This window comes from Ruditapes philippinarum, unplaced genomic scaffold, assembly GCF_026571515.1.
Source record: "Ruditapes philippinarum isolate M1 unplaced genomic scaffold, ASM2657151v2 ctg2613_1_1_1_1, whole genome shotgun sequence".
Taxonomy (NCBI): domain Eukaryota; kingdom Metazoa; phylum Mollusca; class Bivalvia; order Venerida; family Veneridae; genus Ruditapes; species Ruditapes philippinarum.
The window spans coordinates 260,058-283,535 of record NW_026856127.1 but is presented as its reverse complement, the minus strand read 5'-3'; the positions used below and the strand labels follow the sequence as shown (position 1 = coordinate 283,535).

Here is a 23,478-nt window from a genome sequence, read left to right as displayed (position 1 = left end):
CTGGTTCGTACAAACTAACAAGATTGAAATGGTTCTGCAACAGTCGTTAGTAACCACGCCCCTCGCCTGGGAAAATGGGCTCTGTATCGTTTGTCCCCACACTGCTGCCTCAATGCAGTGGTTTTTTCTTGGCGCGAAAAAATGGCAGAGGATTTTTTTCTTCATCTAACTGTATGGCTTTGACCAGGGATTTGAAGGTCACTGCTGTTACCAAAGGGTTGGGCAGTGGTAAGAAATAAATTAAACATTATGCTAAAAAGAAACAAGTTATCTCCACAAATTTTCAAATTATATATTACCGAGAATGTACATGTAGTCATATACCGTTATAGTGCTATAGTCTTCACATATCCTTGTTTGTAACTTTTATAATTTTTATAATGAAATAGGGATGTCTGCCGGGATCAAACCTTGATGCATGACACTTTGAAAATGAAAAGCCCCTAGTACATAGGTGCGTGATATTTAGAAGCAGATTAGTGGTAACGTGATAGACTTGTAACCCACGGATCGCTCCTACGACAATACTTATGGTCTTCGGGACGAGACCTTTAAAAGGGCATTCCATTTATCGGTGCTCAACACCGGACATGTAAAGGAACCAGGGTTGCCTTTGGGACAGGCAACTGCTGTATCCCAAAATTTACCGTTGCAATATTGGCAACTGCATGTGACAGTCGAAAGACAAAAAAAAGTTTAGTGATAATCCCGATAGTATATGGATAATGAATTCGTTTCCTATCTTTCTAAGTTAATGAAGAGGACATTTTATAATTGCGACATTTTAAAAACGGATAAGAATGCGGTTATCCTGCAGCGGAGACAAAAAGTTTGCATGCATTTCCCGAAAGCCAATCAAGGTATGCTCACATGTATTTGAAATAATAATTTTAGGTCACAAAGTCTAAGGCCCATAACCCTAGTATAACGTTTTGACTGAATTTAACACCTTTACGAAATTCCTGGCTAACACTTGTGTATAACTCCACTAGGGACGCCACGCAGGTTGTTTGTTGTTGTGTTTTTTTTTTTGTTTTTTGTTTTTTTTTGGTTTTTTTACATGACGGGACTTGAAATAATTTTTAGAGATTAATGTTCCATTTGATGTAGGTCTAGGTGCAAATTAAGTTTCAGATTATTCTCTCACTCCGTTTCTCCAGAGTAGTTATTGTAAGTGTGAAACATAACCTAAAAATGAAATCTGTTTCAACGCTTTTCACTACAGTTGAGCCAAACATAGCACAGGAATACCATTTACATTTTGTTCGGAGTATAAAATAAATTCTTAATTATCTTTTGTATATCTTTCTGTTTGATGTGCCCCAGGTAATCTACGTAAGAAATTAAAATTCCGGGCCATTTACCGCGACACGAAACTTTAGCATTGACATCACCCTAAGTTATTGCAAACACTTGTTGCACTAACCTTCGAAATAAAATTTCTGTTCTGTTCATGTCTCTTGTTTTACTATCAAGAATTGAGGATAGTGGAGTATGTTGTCCGACTGTCAGCTCTTGTTCAGTTTAGTCAGATGTGCGTGCATGTTACATACTTTAGCCCTTCACATTCGACTGTGATTTTAAACTAAAAAGACTTTGTATGGAGCAAAGAATAACAGCCGCATATATACATGCATGTAGTCCATAATGGCATTTTAACACCGGTTTTTTCTCTTCTTTGCGTATAGTGAAGAATTCTGATTTTTTCTCTCAATGTTTGCACGGTATCATGATCAGTTATGGATCCATAGACACTTAGTTTCGAGACGAAGACGTTTGTAACTTTCAGCAGCACTCAAATTAATCGAATGAGACGGTTTTGAACGTAACTTTACGTTGAATACGTTACATTTGATACTAAGCCTTCATGCACATGCCTTTGATCTATGCCGCAAATTATGTAATAGAAAGAGCATCGAAACACGAGGCTATCTGATTTGTACGAGGGGGCGTAGCCCCTGAGTATAAATCAGATTGCCGAGTGTTTTGATGTTCTTTCTCTTTTGTATCATAGCATAGTTAAACATAAAAGCACGTTCCCTGTTGTCACAATATGAAACCCCGGGAAAAAGTAACCAATGAACGAGCATCTGAATATGATATTTCTGTCGCTTTCCCTTTCTCTTTAGTATGACCTCTGCTGAAAAAGGTCACAATGAGCAGGTTAGTAGCACACTAACAACTGTTTTAATTGTCCGTTTTGTGCCCTGGAGACGTTAAAGTACAGATGACGTAATGCGCTGTAACAACTTCTTATCGCCCGTGTAGTTGTTTTAAGTTTCATAATTTTACAAGACAATGGCTAATTGCGCGATTAAACATTCTGTCAATTCTTCCGTGCATGGGTATACTACAATACACAGTCGTACGGTTGAAACATACATTTTGTATTAAATTCGTCACTGTTTAATTATATTCAAAATTATTATAATAATTGGTCACGTGACTGACTAAATTGTCTTAAATTTACAGAAATTAAAAGTAAAGGTTCACTCAGTCTTTTACACTGGTTTGAGGAAAGTAATTCGGTTGATAGCTTTAATGTTTTAAGTATTAAATATAACACCTGAACATGGAAATATTTAATAATTTGAACTATGGTGAGTTGTTTATACTTAATTTTTAAATTATTGGTTTCTTTACACTATTTTGACACATTAATGAATCGATTTGACATTAATTATATTTCATGTCTATATCATTATTCATTTATTGTTATCTTTAATAACTAAATCTGAGCTTATAAATTCGGTTGTCGTTGGTCAGTTTTATTATTTATTTCGTACTTCGGTTCTTATTGCAGTAAATGCAACTGAACCTGAACAGTGTTATCTTATGAATTAGATTATTGTATTTTCTTTTATACTCTGGTCATGACATTTCATCATCTTACAACATTTTGATATAGCACATTAAGACATTTGGCTATTATCATTATTATTATTATTATTATTTATTATTTATTTATTTATTTATTTATTTATTTATTTATTTATTTATTTATTTATTTATTGTTCTTGTAAAATCTTTGTTATTGGAAGACGTCTTTGATAAATATCATTGCATGTTATTTAATGATTAGAAAAATGACATTTAACTTTAATTTATCCAAAAATATATTGCATATAATATAGTTACATATTAACATAAAAGTTCTTATTAGTTTTTCATGTATTTATTTCCTTTTGATTCATATTCTATTACAAAATAGACTGAATGGTACAGATTTCAAACGCTCTTGGTATTACAATGTGTCTTAAGTTTTAAATCTATTGTTTTCTTCTTTTTTTCTCTTGTCTCTAAAATTTTAAAAATAAAAAACTTTGACGGAAAATATGTACACTGTCTCTATCCGCCCAGAAAAAAATATGTTCTTAAAATTTTCTTTCTTAAATAATAATGAAACAACAACAACAACATAAAAACTGAACTCAAACTTAAAACACCATCTCTGCTCCGCTTATAACTTTTAAAGAGACACCACGTCCTATTAGCTAACGCACACAAAATCATTTTTGTTATATCGGTACGTTCTTTTGGTAGGGTTTTACGTCGCATCCGCACAGACTCAATAGGTGACAGCTTTACTAATGAATAAAGACCTTAGGTGCCCTTTCGTGCATCATTTCAGGCATGAACGGGTACCCGTCGTTCTGTTAGCTAGCTGGATTGCTTACTCACATGAAAGAATCAAAAGTCCATGTCGGAATTCGAATCTAGAGCGGTGAGGGATAAATGGATTTGAAGTGAACGACCATAATCACTCGGTCACGTATGCCCCCATGATAGAACTGAACTACCCATATAAAACAGTAAAACATGTATGAGCAATGAAACCAAAACAATAACATCATTCTAAAAGAGAACTGAAGATCTAAAGCTCTTATTTCTATAATCTGAAAAAATATCACAATCCAAAATTACAAAAAAAATAAAATAAAATAATAATAATAATAATAAATAAATAAATAAATAAATAAAATAAATAAATGAATAAATAAATAATAAAAGTGTACATAGACATTTATAAAAATAAATGATAATAACATAAATTTTGATATGTCTAGATCAATGCTTAAAGACGAAACCTTTCACAGACGTAGGTTTTTAGTATGATTTATTTCGTTATGGATCATATTATAAATGTGTCTTTAAGATATAAAAAAAGTCTTGGCCCTGAATATATGGGTAAAAGCTATTTTCACTTTTACACTATCTATACATATAAAACAGGTCAAAAGAGTCATAGGTTGTAATGCGGAATCATTTGTATATAATGGCTGTGTCATGTGGAACAAACTACTCTCTTCTAAAAGAAACAAAACTAAGTTGTGCAACTTAAAAATGCCAGTCAAAAGTCGTAATATCAAAACACGTGATTCTGTCGCATGCGTCATTCGAATTATACGAACACAGTCGTAATTGGTCTTTAATTTTCATGATGCCACACACCGCGATCGTCTTACTATATTTAAACTTAATAACTGCAACATCTCATAAATTGTGTCCTTCTTTTTTTGGCTTAAATATGTACTTACTGTACATTAAAACCGTTAAATTTACGTAGCAAAACAATAACAACTTAATAAGGGCACATTAACTAGAATTAACAAACAAAAACAATAGCAAAATATAATTCGTCTAGGACTTGAAAGTTCATTAAATAACAAACTTGTGCGCAAAGATTTCTCAGACATTGCAAGCCTGCTTATACATGGTTAGATTTTTCACGTTATATTCGTACATTGAAAACACGGAATCTTTGATGAAATTAGTTTATACGAATTTATTTTAGTTCGATAATGTTGGAAGTTATATACTTATTGAAACACTCTCGAATCCGTTCCTAGAACCAAGCAGTACTAAGCAATGAATGTAAAGTTTCTCGCACAAGAAAACAACGGTTTGCTCCTGACGGGGTTTGAACCCACGCGACCTGCAATCCTATCCTTAGATTACTAGTCCGACGCGTTAACAACTATGCCGCCTCTACTTCTGCAATTCAAATTACTCTTTTATTCTGTTTTAAAAGAAAAATATTACATCATTGAGCGAGGATAATGGCATAAAAGGCAAAGTTAATAGATTTAAGAGTATTTTTCTTTTAAAAAGTTAAGTTCCAGCGAAAGCAAAAGAAACAAGATTAATATATGAAAAATACGATACGCGGTTTTAACGAGACACGCTTTTAATTGAATCTGCTCAAATCAGATAATCGTGCAACATCTCTTCGGACAGGCCTAAAAGGACTTCTTTTCAACTTAAAAAAACTTAAACACAAAAGATACGAGGACGACGACGACGGCGATGATGATGATAAACAATAATAATTAATTGCGATTCATAACGGCCCCACAATGCTGTTGACAAAACAACCCCCCCCCCCCCCCCCCCTCCCCCCCCCCCCCCCCCCCCCCCCCCCCCCCCCCCCCGCGCCTCAATTATTTTCGGTGTTACAAGCACTTTTCATTTCACTTAGTTCAACTCATTGACACAATTTACCTTGACATATGAAATACACCTAACAAAATGCATTAAATAACCTAAACGGTGTTCTTGTCATTATTATGTAATTTTTATCACCTTAAAATATATTTTATGTCGCTCCAACATAATGATGCGGGCACCGAAATGTCAAGAAGTTAAATTAGTTTGCATAATTAATTGAGATTTTCACACTGTACTCCCGTACGTTCACCCATTAACCACACGTTTTACAAAAATGTTACCCTTAGATAATAAATCTAATTAGTGTAACGAGGTATTCTTTTTATGAACATAAAATTGAAAAATCGAAGGAAAAAACAACGCATTTTTTATTTACCAAGTAATTGTAGAAATAACTATACAAACGGTTTCCTTGTAATGTCCGTACTTGATAAGGTATTTTCTGAATTTCAATGAAATATCAGCAAAAGAGTAAAAAAGTATAAAAAGACAAAAAGAAACAGTCACCAAATGCATAGCAGAGAATCTAATGGTAAAAAATAACGTAACAATTTTATATAAGAAAACAGTTTAATCAAGTTATCTGTATATTTTATTAGGACATTCGAAACCGCATCAAACTTGTGCTTATTTTGGTTTTTGAATTGCATACTTGTATCACATTTATTATCTTAGTGCCACATGAATTAAAAATATTCAGTTATAATATAATTATAGGTGCAAGTTGAAGTCAAATGAATCATACCAACATGTTCCCACTTTCAACGACTAAATTATTAGTCTTTGATTAAAGAGTCTATACCATCATGTATCAACTTTCAATTAAAAAACTCAATGCATCAATTTGCAGGATTCATAGTTAGCTAACATTGCTGGATTTATAATACTAATTTGCAATACTTTTCCTTGCAGTTACATTGTATATAAATTAAACTAACATTTTTAACTTTCATTGACTAAATGATCAGTCTTTGATAGAAGAATATGTACCATCATATTGCGGATTTTCGTGATCAGCTTTCAACTAAAGAACACATTCAAACATTTTGCAGGATACCAAGTTTCCTAAAGCATACCAATATGTCAATGCGGATTTTTTTGTTTTAATTTCATCTGTCACAAATTTTCAGTTGTCAAGCCGTTACTTGTTGTTTGGTTGGTATCCATGTTACAGATAAGCCATGCCGACAAAGACGATAGCAGCAGTTCTTTAGAAATACATCAAGGTTAGTTTAATATGATTTATTGTTAAAATTAATTGTTCAAAGTAAAACCAATATCTCTAGTCTCTTATCTATTTCTCCTTCTTTAGCGCCAGAATTTCCAAATTCATATGTTATACTATGTTCAGTTAGATTTTCTTTCACATCTTTTTTCTATTTCATTTGATTCTTTTTGTCCAGTTTCCATAATGTCTCAATATATTCTTGTGTTGTGTTGACAAAAATTTTTCATTAATTTGGTTGAAGAATAAGCTTGTATTTAAATAAGGACTTTTCATCATAAATCGCTATTATTTCATTTGTAATCTTTACTTTCGTGAATTGTAAAAAATAAACACAATCTCCCTATGGTTATGTAATAATGCAGTAAGGCTTAAGCTTTCATGCTGAATCCCCGTGTTTCCGATTACAATCACTTTAACTGACTTAACTTTTAATGCTAGTTCTCTCAATTTTGTTCATGGTCCATCTCAAACATGTTTTTAAATTTTCAGTACCGACATGTAACAGAATGGAGGTTCCTGGATTTCCAAATTTCTACACAGAAATGTTTGGATTTTTCTGGGATACTTTACAGTGTCCAGGAGAGTTGGTGTTTAATCCTGTTTACTGCGGATGTATATTTCCGTTTAATAGTAAGTAATATAACTATTCTTTTGTGATGCTTGTTGTCTATTAAAGGCCCATTTTGCCCCATTTATGCCTTTACTTTTTATTCATCTAAAGCTTCTCATTTTTACTGCCTTCTTATAGTTTTCAAAAAAAAATTACTCATAGCCCAAATTTGTGAACTCTTGATTGCTTCTGTTGCTTTTTTGCAACAAAAATACAGTTACAATGGTTTAGTGTTTTGTATGGAAGTCAAAATACTACTTTGTTTACATTTTGCGGCTTTTGTGACAAACGATTTCGCATTTTGCGCTACTTTTTCAGATAATACGCGTCTAACATTTCTAAAACAATAAATTAAATGTTATAAAACACATGTTTGGCCTTTCAAACGAAGGAAACATTTAATCGTTCTTGAGGCATAATGTGCCTTTAAATTTTGGTTTAGTTTAAATGTTGCTTTTTTGAACTTGTGCAACGGTCTACATATATTTCTGAATGAGTTGTTTTGTATAATTTATCAATGCTATCTTATAATATTGATTGTGTTAATAATTTGTTTTCTGGCCCGATAACTTAAACATAAACCTTACAAAATAAATGAGTAAATAAATTGATTAAATATAACAAAAACACAACAAAGAAGAGGACTGACCTTTTTAAGATTATATAAATATTTAAAATTCATATTAATTCTTGTTTTTTTTTTTTAATTTTAATTTATAAACATGTAAGTACAGCCATTGAATGTAGTAGAAAACTATAGCTATCGTAAATGAGAAAGAACAAAAACAACAAAAACCAAAACACTTTATTTTATTAACACCGAATTGTTATTATATTAATTATTTCACCCTAATTAAACCTTGTCGTTACACACCGTCGAAATCGTATATTTTAATGTGCATGCCTCGATGACAGGCTAATACGTGGTGTAATGTCTTATAATTGACATGTCATTTTGGACATGTTAATATGCATTAAGTTTACGTGCAGGCAAGATAAATAATTTTGCATAATTCAAATATTTTTGTTGCTTAACAACAGCAACATTAGCATATAATAATGTTCTTTTGTCTTCATTATTTATGGGTTGAAAAAAGCTTGCACATCTGCGGATGTTTCTAAATTCAAAATTTCACCATTACCTTGATCAAATATTAAATTCTGCTTAAGCCCGTGCTAAGAACTTGGACGGTAACTTGCACTTTCGTTTCTGTCCATCAAATCGAGCCTGCAGCATTTATAATTTTGTCGTTTTGGGCGTTCTTAAGTGTTTTTTTTAGGGTTTTAGTCGTTCTATATTTCTCTCTATTGCATTGCAATAAAAGTTACAAATGAAAGTGTGCACTTTGCTACCTATAGAAATTCTGTATACATACTTGAGCACAAATACGATTGGTATGTTTGGTATCAAAATTTGCTGAGATAATAATTACTACACGAATGTTTACATTTTATTGAAATTTTATAAGTTTACGAATGGATAGCGGAAGAGTGTAAAGTAAAGTAACAGAATTTTGATTCACGTTTACGCCAGTTTTTTTGTCCAGTTACTTGATAATTAATCAGTATCTTTTGCGTCCACCTCGTCTACGGATCTACTCTATTTAAATTTTCGTAGGTCTCCTAACTTGGCTTACTGACTGCTCTTTTTTAATTTTTATCTTCAATCTACTAGTGCTTATATTTTCATTTCTACTTGTTCAATAATTCAAACATTGTCAAAAACCCGTTTAAATTATAGTTATAAATCCTATGTTAGGAAAAGGCCTTTAGAAGCATTTAACGCTTTCGGATCTGATCCTTTTCAGCATTTATTGTGTTTTTCATTATTGTATGTAAATTTATTTTGTTTGTACAAAATATTTGATATACAATAACTTATGGACCTGACGTAACGTCTTACAGCGTCGACTGAAGTGTTGTTCCATTTAAATAGTGAAGTATTCAAAGACAAAAACTCGTTTACAAAAATCACAAGATTGCAATTTAAAATGTTGACCCCTTGCTATTTACAAGTAAAGCAAATTTTGATAATGATCATTTTTTCAATCAATGTAAGCTATCGCGTAGTCAATTTATTTTGGCAAAGTTTCGATACCAAATACTTATATGCCATTATTTTACCTAAATTTGTATGCAAATTTCCCCGTAATCTCGCGCACTCTTTCTTTATCAACTCAGTAGATCATTTTCATTCCACGGGCAGCCCAATTCAAGAGAAAATATGACAGTTTATAGAATTTCTCGTGTCTGTATTGTCCAAAATAGTCTACTTTTGTATGACATATTGTTCATTAAAGTCTTACTTTAAACTATTACTATCAGTTTAAAGATTATTTATGTTAAATATTTAGTATTATTTTAAATAAGTTATGATAAATGAAAATGTGTTCCGGATATAGTACTAACCAAACGACCTTGGCGGCCATTACTTTCATTTCTCACGTCTTATGATATTTTATTCCTATTTTGTATTCAACTGTACCAAGTGCACTTCGGTGTAAAGTAATAAATGTTCATTTTTTCCCCTTTTATGTTCTTGAGTTTATTTTTCTTGTTTTTTCAAAAAACAAAATTTAAACAGTACAGAAATAAAGTCTTATATAACATCTATGTAATAGAAAGAGCATCTAAACACAAAGCTATCTGATTTGTACGAAGGGGCGTGGCCCCCGAGTATAAATTAGATTGCCGAGTGCTTTGATGTTCTTTCTCTTTGGCATCTGAGGCAAAAATAAAAGCACGTTCACTGTTGTCAAAATATGAAACCCCAGGAAAAAATAACCAGTGATTGAGCATCTGAATATGACATTTCTATCGTTATCCCTTTTCTGTTGTCACAATAAGTAAACCCCAGAAAAAAATGAGCCAATATATGAGCATGCTCTGGAGTACGGGTAACTAATAACTCTACTTCAGTTAGCGCACTGTGCATACATGTGTATACGATTTAACTCTAATACATTTTCAACAGAAAGGTCCCCAAACTATGATTCAAGACGAGTTATAGAGTAGAGTCTTTCTTTGGTTAACTTAACTAATTATTATAAAAATTGTCGATTTCATTTACAGTGCCTTCAATTTTACCACTAAATAATATGGCCCCTGCTAATGCTGATATACCAATGTTACTGGCCATCCCACAAGAAGCTCCACCTCAACTCCAATTGCCAACACCTCAACCCTTTGTTCCAGTTCCATTGCCTCAAACACTGGCACCTTCTCCAACACCGACAACCACAACCACTACTACAACAACAACAGAGGCAGCACCAATTCCAGTCCGAGGTATGTTTAATTTATTTACATCAAGTTAAATTAACAAATGAAATAGTTAAAAAGCTGTTTCAATATCATTACATTTTGGAAGTATTTTATTATGATAAAGTTGTGTTAGTGTAATGGACTCTGCAAAATCTTACCCGGGTAATACGTTACTGCTATCATATAAATGTCGCAAAGATGACATAACGTACATTATGGTGACTGATTTGTTGAAAAACAGAATGGCGACCTTATTGTATAATCGTATTTTCGCATTGGACCTCGCAAAGCGAAAGTATGATAAAATGTTGACTTTGTTGCATAATTATCGTGTTTTTGCCTAGCGCCTCGCGCGGAGCCAAAGTACAATATTGACGTTGTCGTATTTTTGTTCGGCGCCCGCAAAAATACGACTAGACACAAATAAGCCACCATAGTACATAGTTCTGACTGATACAAAAATGTTTTGACATGGCATTTTTATATCATTTGGTTTTGATACAGTAAGCAAAAAATAGTGTACAACACAATTACATATTAAGGAGAACGCAAACAAGCGCTCTAGTTTATCACATTTGTAAATGCATTCATTTGATGATAACAACAAGTAAATTGATTCTGTTTCAGTCATTTTTTCAGAATATATTTTGAATTAAAATTTTTGTCTGTTCTGATTTTACCTCATATGTTATTTATATATCTATACTCATTCATAAATCATATACTAGAAACAACTTAAGCCATAAGTTGATTGAATGTATGACATTAAAAGAAGCACTGTTACATTTGAATAATTATCATTGGAAACAGAAATACTACTATTCTTCGAAACCCCTAAACCACGACCGCCACCTACATTCCCAAAACCAACACCAAAAAGAACAACAACAACTACAACAACAACAACTGTTCCAACAACCAGAGTTGTAACATTTGCACCGACAGAAACAACTACAGCAACAACAATTATGAGAACTGTTAAGCCATCCACACCAAAACTAACCACAACCACAACAGAGAAGCCGGAAGGTCGGGGCATTGTTAGATTCTTATTTAGTTTTGACAAGTTGATACCAAGAAGGACAAAGGCGCCGACCACTACGCCAGTAGCTTTGATAAGAAACTCGGTTGTTCGGGAAGAGGAAGTGGTGGTAGAGTCAGGATCATTGTCAATAAAATGTAAGAAGACGTCACCTATATGACGCCAGCATATACATGTACTCGTATATGTCTTGTAAGCGTCTTCGGGAGCCAGTGTTTCGCTTATAAATGTTTGTATTTGTATGCTCCAACAAGAATGTAAATGTGTATACAAATTATTGTTTTCTAACAAGTAGACAAGAACAATATCTGGTTGAGCATCCTTTACTAAACTTATATCTATATATTACGTTTCTTTTTCAGTTGCCTTTTCAGTTGTTATTCGATACAAAGTGTCGCGAATTTACAAACATGATAACTTGATGTTTTTTATATTAATTAAAGTCAAAGGTTCGGCCTGGCTTATCATTAGCATTGATCTAGGTTAGATTATCCATAGAACCCGATATTTTGCAATATATTCTACCTTCTACCAGTGATGATATAATTTTCTGCCCCTTCCGGGTCATTGATTCCAGTTCTTTTAGTCTTGAGCATTGGCCACCGAAGAAACCGGTGCTAGGGGGGGGTGCACCTTTATTGTCAATAAAACAGAATGTGCGATTTTCAACTATTTGGTTTGGTTCATTTATTTCCAGAGAAATTTGTGCAGTCTTATCTTGGTCTAGACTGTTCGCTTTTCTGTCAGTATTTTTATATTTAGAAATGTTCCCTAAAATTAAATTGTTTTGTCCAGATTGAAGTTCAAGATTTTTAGCGCGGTAAGGATTAATTACACGCTGAACTAATTACTTCCGGTTAATTGTTCTTAATAGCGGTATTTCTTATATAGAAAGTGTACGATAAATAATTTGATTTATTTCTATATCTTGAGGTTATTGTGTTACAAATTATGGAAATATGTCTAATTTGAAATTAAGATATTTTTTAATTTACTCACTTAAAACTTTTTTAACTAGTGCTTTTGTTCAAGATATGCAAATCATTATTTTATTTTAGTTTTTTTGAAAGACATGGGGTAATAAATTTGTCGTACATGCTTGAATGTTTTTCTTCTGAAAATATGTAACATTAAAACTTGCACTTAGTTCCCTTCATATGTCCTCGTGTCAAAAGTGGGACAAAAGTATATTAAATTTATACGATTAGATATACTATATAGGACAAAAATGTATTGCTGCTTTTGTTTTGCATATTAAAATTTGTATATATCTTTTCAATGTTTGGTTAATTAACAAACTGTTTTATGTACATTTTGTTACAATATATTATTAATATATCAATTTAAAGTGAATAGGTCTATAGTGCAAAGTATGCAGTACTATAAAAATATATGTTGATAGTATCTAGTATTATATGTAAAGGCAAACAACGAAATAATCAAATATGGGTGCTGTTGGTAAATGTGAGTTCTTACTGAAAGTGTGCCAATCATAGACCAATTCACTTTAATATGTCTATTTAGTTTTGTTTTGCATGCATCTTGTATATAATAAGAACTTATAGTTAATGGACTAATATTATTCTATATGTTATCAATAATATTCAGTTTTAACATATGGGGTCCTCGGTGGCCGAGTGGTTAAAGCCCCAGTCACGTTAGAGTTTACGACCAGTAAGGTCTTACGACGGTCATCGATGATCTTCTATAGTCGCAGGTTATCTTATTTAGGTCCCACGACCAATTTCAGTCGTAGAGAGGTTTTTGAGCTTGCACAAAAAACTCTCTGCGATCAAACAGGTTGCTAGTGATCTTATAAGGTCTTCGGCTGTCGCACGATCGTCGCTCGAAAGTGCGACAATCTAACGACAGTCTTTACAAATTGCCACTAGTCACTGATAATCTTGAGTAGTCTCTAGTAATCGTGTGATTGTCGTACGACAAGTTGTAGGTGATCGCATGACAGGTCACGGGTAGTAGTAAGTAATCCCAGGCAATCTTGAGACCATCGTACGTTTGCTGATGACCTGTCGTACGATTGTCAATGATGATTGGTCGTACGATAATCGCAGACGTAAATTTATCTGCTCAAAGAGGGCTTGGTCGAAGACGATCACGATGATCGTCGGTTTTACACGTCGCCGGTAGTCGCAAGTAATCGTAAGCTCTAGTGTGACTGGGGTTTAATGTCATCAACTTTATAATATTTTTCCCTTATTGGGGTTCGAATCTCAAGAGGAACATTGGATTCTTTTGTGTAAGGAAACTATCCAGCTAGCTAAGGAAGGTCAGTAGTTCTATTCAGGTGCCCACTCGTACCATAAATAATTCACGAAGGGGCACGTGAGGTCTTCCTCAAACAGTAGAGCTGGAAAATCGTTGCATGCTATACATCGTCGATGTGACTTAAAATCCAACAAACCATCTTTTCCCAATACTGCTATTTACTTTTGCTTAAGTTCTTTCACCGAGATTACATGGCTATTGTTAGACTTTTTTCATTCCACTATATTCCTTGTTTCAAAACAAAATTTTTCTATGTAAAGCTGTTATCCTGTTATTAATTAATAAATGCAAACATTAAGAGATTATTTCATACATGCTTAAAAGAACGGAAAATTGCCTTTATAACACTGCCTTAGCATATTTGAGTTTACGCGATTTTATACGGTCTTGGTTTTCCTTATTTTTGAACGTAAAATTGTTTATAACGAGGTCTTTGAAAAATGTATGGATTTAGATATCATAATGTTCAATTCTATAAACAAGATTTCACCCCCATGGCATATGTCTGAAAGTAGCAGAAATTATAACTAGATTGTTTGAAAATGTGTCGTCTTTCTTTCAGCAATATGTTCGGGCTGTAGATTTGATGGTGGTGTTGGATACAAGAGTCACGAGAGGGACTGTGACAAGTATGTCATGTGTTCACCTAGTGGTGTCCAGGGTAGCATGAAGGCAGATGTTCGAGGATGTGGCGTTGGCGAATACTGGGACCAGTCTTTGCTAACATGTCGATTGTCAACAGATGTACCGTGCCCAGCAGGTACATTTATAATCAAATTGATTTGTTTTTCGTATTAAATCAATCTAATTAAGGTATGACCTTCCCCGCCAGCCCTCACCCAATGGGCACTATAAGGAACTGTTACAACATAGGTCAGTTATATACCTTTAAGGACAGTCTTCAAAGCGGGGGTAAAATTAATTATCGCATAGACTTAAGTAAGTGTTTGATACTTTGGGATTATTCTTCTATTATGGAACAATGTTTTAACCTTTTTTTCTTTCTTATTTTTTTAGAAAAGTAGAGCTAATTTCTTTGAATGGATCAGCCTGTGCAATTGTATAAAATCACTAAGGTCCCTATTATGCATGAGCCATTAAAGATATTGAAAATAGGATATAATTTATGGTATTTAAATGAATGATCAACTTGTAAAATTGACATAATTAACAGATAAATGTCGTGCAATGGGTAATTGGTACACGTACAATTACCATGGAGACTGCCGAGCATACTGGAAATGTGAAAATGGTGTGTCAATAGGTCGTTGCTGTCCAAGAGGTCAAGGTTACGTTGAAGGAGTCGGATGTCTTCGAAATCCATCATGTAAATCGAATTGCGGGCTACCAGTTATTGAAATAGGTACATTTAATTTCGTTATTTGTAAATAAAAAGTGGGGAATTTAGGTAGAAGCTTACAACTTTGGGCATCTAAAGCTTTTTCCTCCACGATTTACTAATATTTGTTTACACTAAATAAATAAATAAATAAATAAATAAATAAATAAATAAATAAAATAATAATAAAATGATAAAAATGACGAACTAGAATTTAATTTTCCTGCATTTGTCCAACACATCATGTCGTATGAATTTCAGCAATTTTTTGGTCAACATTTCGAACAAACTTGTATTAACTAATACTACTCTGCAGCATATAAATTCACAAGCACATATTTTTAAAAAAAAATACATTTTACAAAAATCTATATATTTATTTTATAATGTTATGTAATACGTAATAGAAGTAATTATCCTTTCAGTTTACTTTATCAAGAATAACAATAAAAAATAATATAATTCATCTTATAAATGTATACAAAAAATCTCCTATACTTAGAGAATATTCAAGTTTTTCCTATAAAAACACAAGTTATTTTTCATGGAGTGGTATGAAAATAAATATTTCACGATTGGCGACAGCCACGAGTAAAATATATCAATTTTCATGTCACAAAATGAAAATAAATCCCGTATTTATAGAAAAAAACTTGAATTTTCTTTTTATTACTTTTTCTCTTTTTACCTTAAAATTTGACTTCTCCTTATTTTTTTGTATTGGCTGAATTAGGAAGGAAGTAATCATATGTGTCACTGCATTGAAAAATAACTTTTTACAGTGAAAGTACCGAAAATGAAAAAACAAATTTTATTTTATCAATTTTTCTCATTATTGCATTTTAAAAGTACATCTATATAACAAACGTGTTTATCTATTCTAATGCACCTACCTGCTTATTTTGCAAAATGAAATATAGTTTTTATCTACAGTCAAGCATATTTCTCCCCAAGTAAAATAATACTTTAAATCATAAAACAATTCATCACGTAAGTTTTGTCTGAAGGAGAATATCTTCACGAATTATGAATAACTTTGACCATTTCGCACGAAAAGCTATTTGTTCATAACATTCCGTGACAAGTCATTTCCTACTTACAAGTTTGAATAGTGGAAAGTGAAAGAGAACTTTGACCTTGTGTGTATACAAAGAAAAACTCTTATATGTAAGCCTTTAAAATTATACCATTCTGTCAGTAAGGTTCATCATCGACCTGTCGCGTCAGTTTCTTTGTCCCTAATTATCCCGTCTTAACATTTCTAATGTATTTTACCGAAACAGTTGAATATTAAATTTTGATAATATTGATCTTTTTTATTTTTCAATACTTGGCCTTTGCAATTTTCATTTACATTTTATTTGTACTCAAAAGTAAGCGTTCATTTGAACAGTTACTTATATAGTTTTTTTAATTATTGGTAAATGTACGTTTCCTCATCCTGTAATTCAAATTGAATATTATTTTAAAGCCTATTTTATTACATAAAAATATTTTGTATTAAATAAATATTCAGTTAAAATAGAAAATGTAGAAAGTATTATGAAATAAAACAATTTTCATATGATTATGAACTTGAGAAATTGCGTGCCTCTCAATCCAGGGGTCTTATGTTTTAACCTACTTGTGCCACGCCCATTTATTTTCAATTGCAATCAGTACTGTTTAGTTCCATGAAGCGGTCTCGAGATTGATGGAAATCCCGCTAAGGTTTAAATGAAAAACAAATCAAATATCTTCCCTTTCAAAATGCAAATATGTATTTTTTAATAAGGGCTATGCGAGTTTCGGTCATTTAAATTCAAAACAATAATATCGTATTAAATTTAATCCTTTTAAAACCACATCAAAATACCTGAGACAATTTGTTTAATATAATCGTTATTACAGTAAAACGTGTATTTCGCATTTTAATTAGATGTCAAACAACTTTTTTCAAGATGTTAATTAAAATAAGTGACACGCCACGTCAAGAACGATGTCACACTTGACGGCCAGTCATCAGTGATGAGACGAAATGAATGATTACAAATATAAATCTCTCACACTTCAAAGCTGCACAATCCTTTGGTTCAGATTTCTAAATTATGAGTTAGTGCGCATGCTTGGTCAGCCGATGTCATTACGTATGACACTTGTGCTAAAAATAGATTTTTTCTTACGTTTTCCTTATGTTTTATTTTCATGTTCGTAACAGGTGTTCCGTTGCAACAGCAAACACACAGCATATGTGAATCGCACCTTTGCGTTAAGTCCCGTCTTAATGGCAAGTTAAGTGTCCTGCCGACCGTTTTATTATGCAATTTACATCTCTCTTGTAACAAAATAAACCTTATGGTTTTAGACAGGCATGTTTTTGCTTATGTTTGCTTCGTAAATGATGTAATTCGGTACAATTATGCAGTCGTCGTCGGCGCTATCATCATCTACGTCATCATTTTTATCATCATCATTCTAAGTAATATAAGAAGAAGTAGTAGAAGTAGTAGTAGTAGTAGTAGTAGTAGTAGTGGTAGTGGTAGTGGTAGTGGTAGTAGTGGTGGTGGTGGTGGTGGTGGTGGTGGTGGTGGAAGTGGCAGTGGCGGCGGCGGTGGCGGCGGCGTCAGCAGCAGCAGTAGCAGCAGTAGCACTAGAGCCAGTAGTAGCAGAAGTAGTAGCTGCAGCAGCAGCAATAGTATTAGTAGTAACGGCAGGGACAGCAGAAAGAGCTTTTGTTGTATCTTAGTGTAAAGATTTATTTATCTCAACATAAAATGTTAGATCATTAGGTTATTATATATTGAACATACATAAAGAATGATTTACAATTTCTTTGTACTAATACAGCCATGTGAATTAACATTATATTATAAGGGTGGCACTAAGAACAGATTCATTTTGTCAATCTTGCTCTTGATATCTGTTATTGCATGACCTATGAAAGCACAAAATATCAATCACATTTTTGTAATTGAAAGTTAAATCATCGTAACATCAATGTAGTTATCACAAAGAAATGATAGGATTTATAAACAAATAAGGAGAAATTTGGGAATAAGTATAAACAGACAAAAGTAACATCCAAGACAAATTAGAATTTTTTTAATTATAATAATATTGCGATATTAAATAATATGATATATCTTTTTAAATGTAAGTGTGGTTACATAGCCGTCGTTTGGACTGACAGTTTTCTATTCATTACCTCCCCTGATTGATATGAATTTTTCTCAGCCAAATAGTTAAATTTTTGTAGTTTTTTACAAAGAGTCTTCCTTGTAATTTAGTTTCTTTTATTTTGATGTATATTAACTGTGTGACAATATTATTCATTAGCTTCATATAACACCAGCCCGTAAGAATACCGGATACCGTCTTATAGTGTATTTACATAGATCTATTTTAATTTTTGAGAATATTAAGCTGAATTAAGCACACTATTGATACACGAACCAGTATCATTAAATGACATTTAGTCGTTTGCTGACAGTTATAGACATATCCCACACATCACTGAATTTTAATCTTTTACTTTTTCATTTTTTATGATTTATTTTGGTTCTAGCGATTGTTTTGTTACTTTTTAAATCATTGGCATATTTGTTTTGTTATGTTAAAATATAAGTATTTGTATTTGACTTAACTGATGGCTTTTCTACAAGGCATGCAAAGATGTAGAATTTCTAATTTCGCAGGAATTTGCGGTATCTTTGTGCCATCTAATTTTACTTATAGCATTGTTCCATAATAATGCCAGGAATTGCACTATTTGTCCTTCAGTTTCTAAAATCAATCTTTTTTACGACCGTTCAAGGCTGAAGTATAGATTTGGAAAAATTAGAAAATACCTAGAGTAATGAATCGCCACCTTGCATTATTCCTTTGAAAACCTTAAAAAATTATTTTTAATTTTTGGAGTGATCGTCCTTGTGGGTTGCATGTGAGGATTAATCAAACCGATTGTAAACTCATGACCCCAAGTTTTTTTTTTGAAAAACTTTGCTCGTCCACGTTAAAATCATTCGTAAATACACAGAATTGTAGAGTATTGTAGCTTGACAAAATATATCAAAGGGAACATAAAGAGGTGTTCTTCCCCATACATTGCATTTGAGGACTAAAGTTAAATATAAAATCCAAAACATTTTTGTTAAAGTTATATAATAAAGAAAAACTGTGATATAAATAGATCAGCAAGAAACTTTTCATGAAAATGTTATAGAAAACATAGAGAAACATACTTTCGTTTAGATTTAATAAGAAATTTAAATATATTTGTGGATGTACAAAAAATGGTACTGATGACTTTTTCATTATGAATAAGCAAGCAATAATAAGCACTGCTACGTTATTTTCAAATGTATATTTTTACATTTTTTTCCAATTTTCAAATGATGTTCCTAATTATTCTAAAATTTGTTCCCATTCTTTCTTCAATGATATGCATGTTTATATGAGCTTTTGAAAGAAGTGCAAGTTTATAGTAACTTATCTTTTAAGTTTTGAATGTATGTTGTCAAATTCTGTTTCCTGTTTGCATGAATAAGATGCATTGCGTATGATAATAAAGTTGTTTTAATTTTATTCTTTACTACAATACAAAAAAATAATTAACATTAAAGTCGCCCCACAAAATGCCACATCAAAGTTCATCACAACTTAACATTACGCAGGTGTATCAAATATCAATAATACCGGATTCCGAATTCATTCCATCTAATTGAAAAACTGTTCTGACATTTCCGTGTATCTTTAAGTTCAGTTAAACGAAGGTAAAAGTAATCTCATCTTTATCTTTATTACTATCGCGACACATCCATTTTGATAAGTTATGCGTTTTTAAAAGATCGGGCTTTTCCGATTACCAATTATAAAAATTCAGTACTACATGGAGATGTACAGGTTTTTTCTATTATCATGTATGTGATATGGCGTCCTTGTGATATTAGTAATAAAAATATCGGTTCATTTGATATGTTTGGTGGATACTGTCATTGACAATAAATATATAAAAGCGTACACTAGTCTAGACCTAGAGGTATGAACTGAAATAAATTTGAGCCGTTTGCTTTTACTAGAGATGGAAAACAATTTGTTAGCCCCAAGTTGTGACATTTCCTTTTAAGTAAGTCATTTTGATAACGATAAGTACAATGTTTGTTAAATTTGCATGGAAAACTAATCTTGAATATTATCTTTTTATAAAAGCAATTTAAACATTCTTTTAATTAATAATGAAACGTCAAAGTACCAGACACTGAAAGATCTACTTTTCTTCTGTTAATTCTATTTAAAGAGAAACAAATAATTTGTTAAAAGAATCTTACTTAGTTACAATAACACTGAAATGTTTAATAGGTACTTTAATTTTGTGAGTTCGCTATCAGCCATTCTTGTTGATTTGATTGTCAGTTTTGGCACTAATCGGGGTATGTCTAATAATTTTTTAGAAAATGTCACTTATACGAGTCACTTATACGAGTACTTTAAAAAAAAGATTCCATTTTTATAGAATTAATTTCGTTTTATTTTAACAGATTGTTTATACGTAAATACGATGTCATCTTTCAAATAAAATGTGACTTTAAACTATACATGCATAATTTCACCTACAGTAACAACATTCTTATCAGGGTTGGTTTCAAAATGCACACGGGTCAAATATTTATCTGAAAATGTTTGACGTTATGCAATGAACCTTTTATGAATATCAAGACAAGATCCATCATCAATTCGTCAAATTCAGAATATGTGTTGCTTAGTTCCCCAGGTGCAGCAATAGACACTTTAATTAGCATAACAGCATTTTTAAAATAATCCGAATTCGTAGTGACTAAACTAACAGAAAACCAAATGTCAAGCTTGCAATTTATTTTAAGATTTTTTAAACATTTGTTATTTTGTATGTTTTAAAAGTCAGCACGTTTAAAATTTGCATTTTATAATTGATATAAAATGAAAGGTATAAATGACTTTAAAAACGAATAACTTTCTTCCTCTTTAGGAGTATAACGTTTAAATTATGGTGTTAGAGCATGGTTCAAGATACTTATCATCTGAAGAAAATAGCGTTGAATGTGAAAATATCTTTGATGTAAAAGAAAGGCATTTTGACTTCAATATAAGCTACTAAATCACTATAACAGTACTAAACTGTACAGAAAATAAACAGAAACAAAAGATGGTTAATGTAATTGGCAAGTGAGTAACGTTTGGGAATATATATAACAGGACACACTTTTGAGGATTAACAAAAGAAGCATTACTAACGAGTCTTTAATACTGAAAACCCCTTCTTTTACTAAGGGATACATCCAAATTAAAAACTGTACAACTGAGGTATTACTAAATCAGGGAAAAAAATTAATGTTCTATACCCGAGAAACCAATACATATGTACTACTGCCGGACGAGTCAAGTGCAAGCACTTATCGTCCCAAATGTAAAATATGTTTTGATTTTTTCAATAAATGAAAAACATTCAAACCGTCTATGTAATACCTTCGTATTTACAGACAAGTAATTATTCAGACAAGCCAAGAGCTGCATTTATAATGCAAATAAATTTTGTCTTTTAGCAGATTGTAACAAGAAAGAAAAATAATTATAATATAAGGAAAGATAACTTTAAAATTAGAGCACATGTAGACTAATTTTAAATATTTAAAGAAAAAAAAACAACGACGGTTTTACTAGTCGAATAACGTTTTAACCTTTCATAAAAAAACTGCTGATTTTACAAATATTACATTTTTTTCACTCAACAAATTGCTTTACATGACCTTTTGATGTTTCCGTGTTTCCGCAATAGTGTGTCCATTTTCATGTTCGACATTAATTTTTCCCTATTTTTTGTACTTTTGGAAAAAGCATGTCATCAAATTTATAATTGTAACATTAATGGCATGAGGACGCATTTTACGACTTTTTAAAAGATATCTTCAAATGTTAAGAGTTATATTGTTAGTTTTTAGTTAATACAAAAAGACAGTAATATTGAAAATTTGAATAAATACATATGTTTCAACACTTAAATATGACTCAGAAATAATTCAAACAATATTATCTGACATTTAGGGCATGTTATGTTATTTCCCTTTACAGTCACAAATTATGGGTGATCTATGACCAGTTAAAACTTTACGACCTGATTACCGTCAACTTATATTCGCGACCTATGTCAAAATATGAATTGATATTATTTATTATACGATGTAAACTTTAAGATAGTCGTGAAAAGAAATCCTTTACCTTGTAAAGCCCCGGTACGTGAAAATTAACTGAGATTACATTTGCAGATATGAATGTTTTTAATTTTATAGGGTGTTCATGAAAGATATTTTTTAGATGTATTTTTACTCTATAACTTATCTTGTCCTTATAAAAGAAACAGGTATGCGAACGTTTAAAATGAATAAATGAACGGACAGACAAACGAATTTAAACTAAACTTGAAATAAAGCTTAATGTTGGTTTTATATTACATTTATTAGTCACGGACAAAGTTTAAGAGCTTGGATAAATGACTTCGAACAACTCTAATTGTCAGCATAAAATAGCACACTTGCAATTAGGTGACAATTAAAAACTTTGAAGTTGCTACCTGTAATGGTTGCAAGTTTAAGAGGCATGTACTTGACATTACGGGACTGGATGTAATTGTTTTAAAATTATTGTTTAATTTGATGTAGGTCTAGATCAACAGCTTGTGTGCAAAATGCTCACTCTTTTTTTTTTCAGAATAATTATTCTAATTGTAAAAAATGGTACAAAATTGAAAAGCATTACAACGCTTTGCCCTCAAATTGGATTGAGAAAAGCACAAAAATGCAATACAATTTCAATGTATTTTCGAGTCTATTTCTTTATTATCCTTTGCATACCTTTCTGTCTGAAATGCCCCAGCTGATCTATGTAAGAAATTAAAAATTAATATTTTTAGGTTTTTGTACCTCAGTGGAGTTCCTTTAGAGTGTTTGATAGAAAGCAACACTTCGAATATCCAAAGAAGACAATTGGTTGAACTAGTAAACATATCTTTTTTATTTCTTTTTCATTATCTATTTTATTTCTTTTTCAGGTTGTATCAAGAAAGCTGTGCCAGGCAATCCTAGGAAATTTCGACAAACTATAGAAGGACATGGAGTGATAGACATGGATTGTGCGGGCGGAACGGTCTTTAATCCTGATACATGCGACTGCCAAACTGACCAAACCGTTGTATATAAAAGCCAAGGTAATTTGAGATTTGTTAGATAATGATATAAGTTTTAAAACACGTG

General features: G+C 31.9%; 1 protein-coding gene across 1 annotated transcript; it reads left to right on the top strand.

Annotated features, from left to right (window-relative positions):
* The first annotated feature begins 2,374 nt into the window (after positions 1-2,374).
* LOC132745487 (uncharacterized) lies at positions 2,375-23,455 on the top strand. The gene is made up of 8 exons (XM_060734437.1): positions 2,375-2,600; positions 6,579-6,674; positions 7,166-7,306; positions 10,359-10,574; positions 11,361-11,729; positions 14,441-14,638; positions 15,053-15,241; positions 23,277-23,455. Exons 1-8 carry the CDS (start codon positions 2,573-2,575, stop codon positions 23,453-23,455), a joined length of 1,416 nt encoding a protein of 471 aa, XP_060590420.1. The 5' UTR covers positions 2,375-2,572.
* The last annotated feature ends 23 nt before the right edge of the window (positions 23,456-23,478 follow it).

Bases quoted from the DNA above. Each gene is read 5' to 3' on its own strand.
- LOC132745487 (XM_060734437.1), top strand. From the start codon at position 2,573: ATGGAAATATTTAATAATTTGAACTATG. The intron at 2,601-6,578 runs GTGAGTTGTTTA...ACAAATTTTCAG, and splicing joins ATTTAATAATTTGAACTATG to TTGTCAAGCCGTTACTTGTT. The intron at 11,730-14,440 runs GTAAGAAGACGT...TCTTTCTTTCAG, and splicing joins AGGATCATTGTCAATAAAAT to CAATATGTTCGGGCTGTAGA.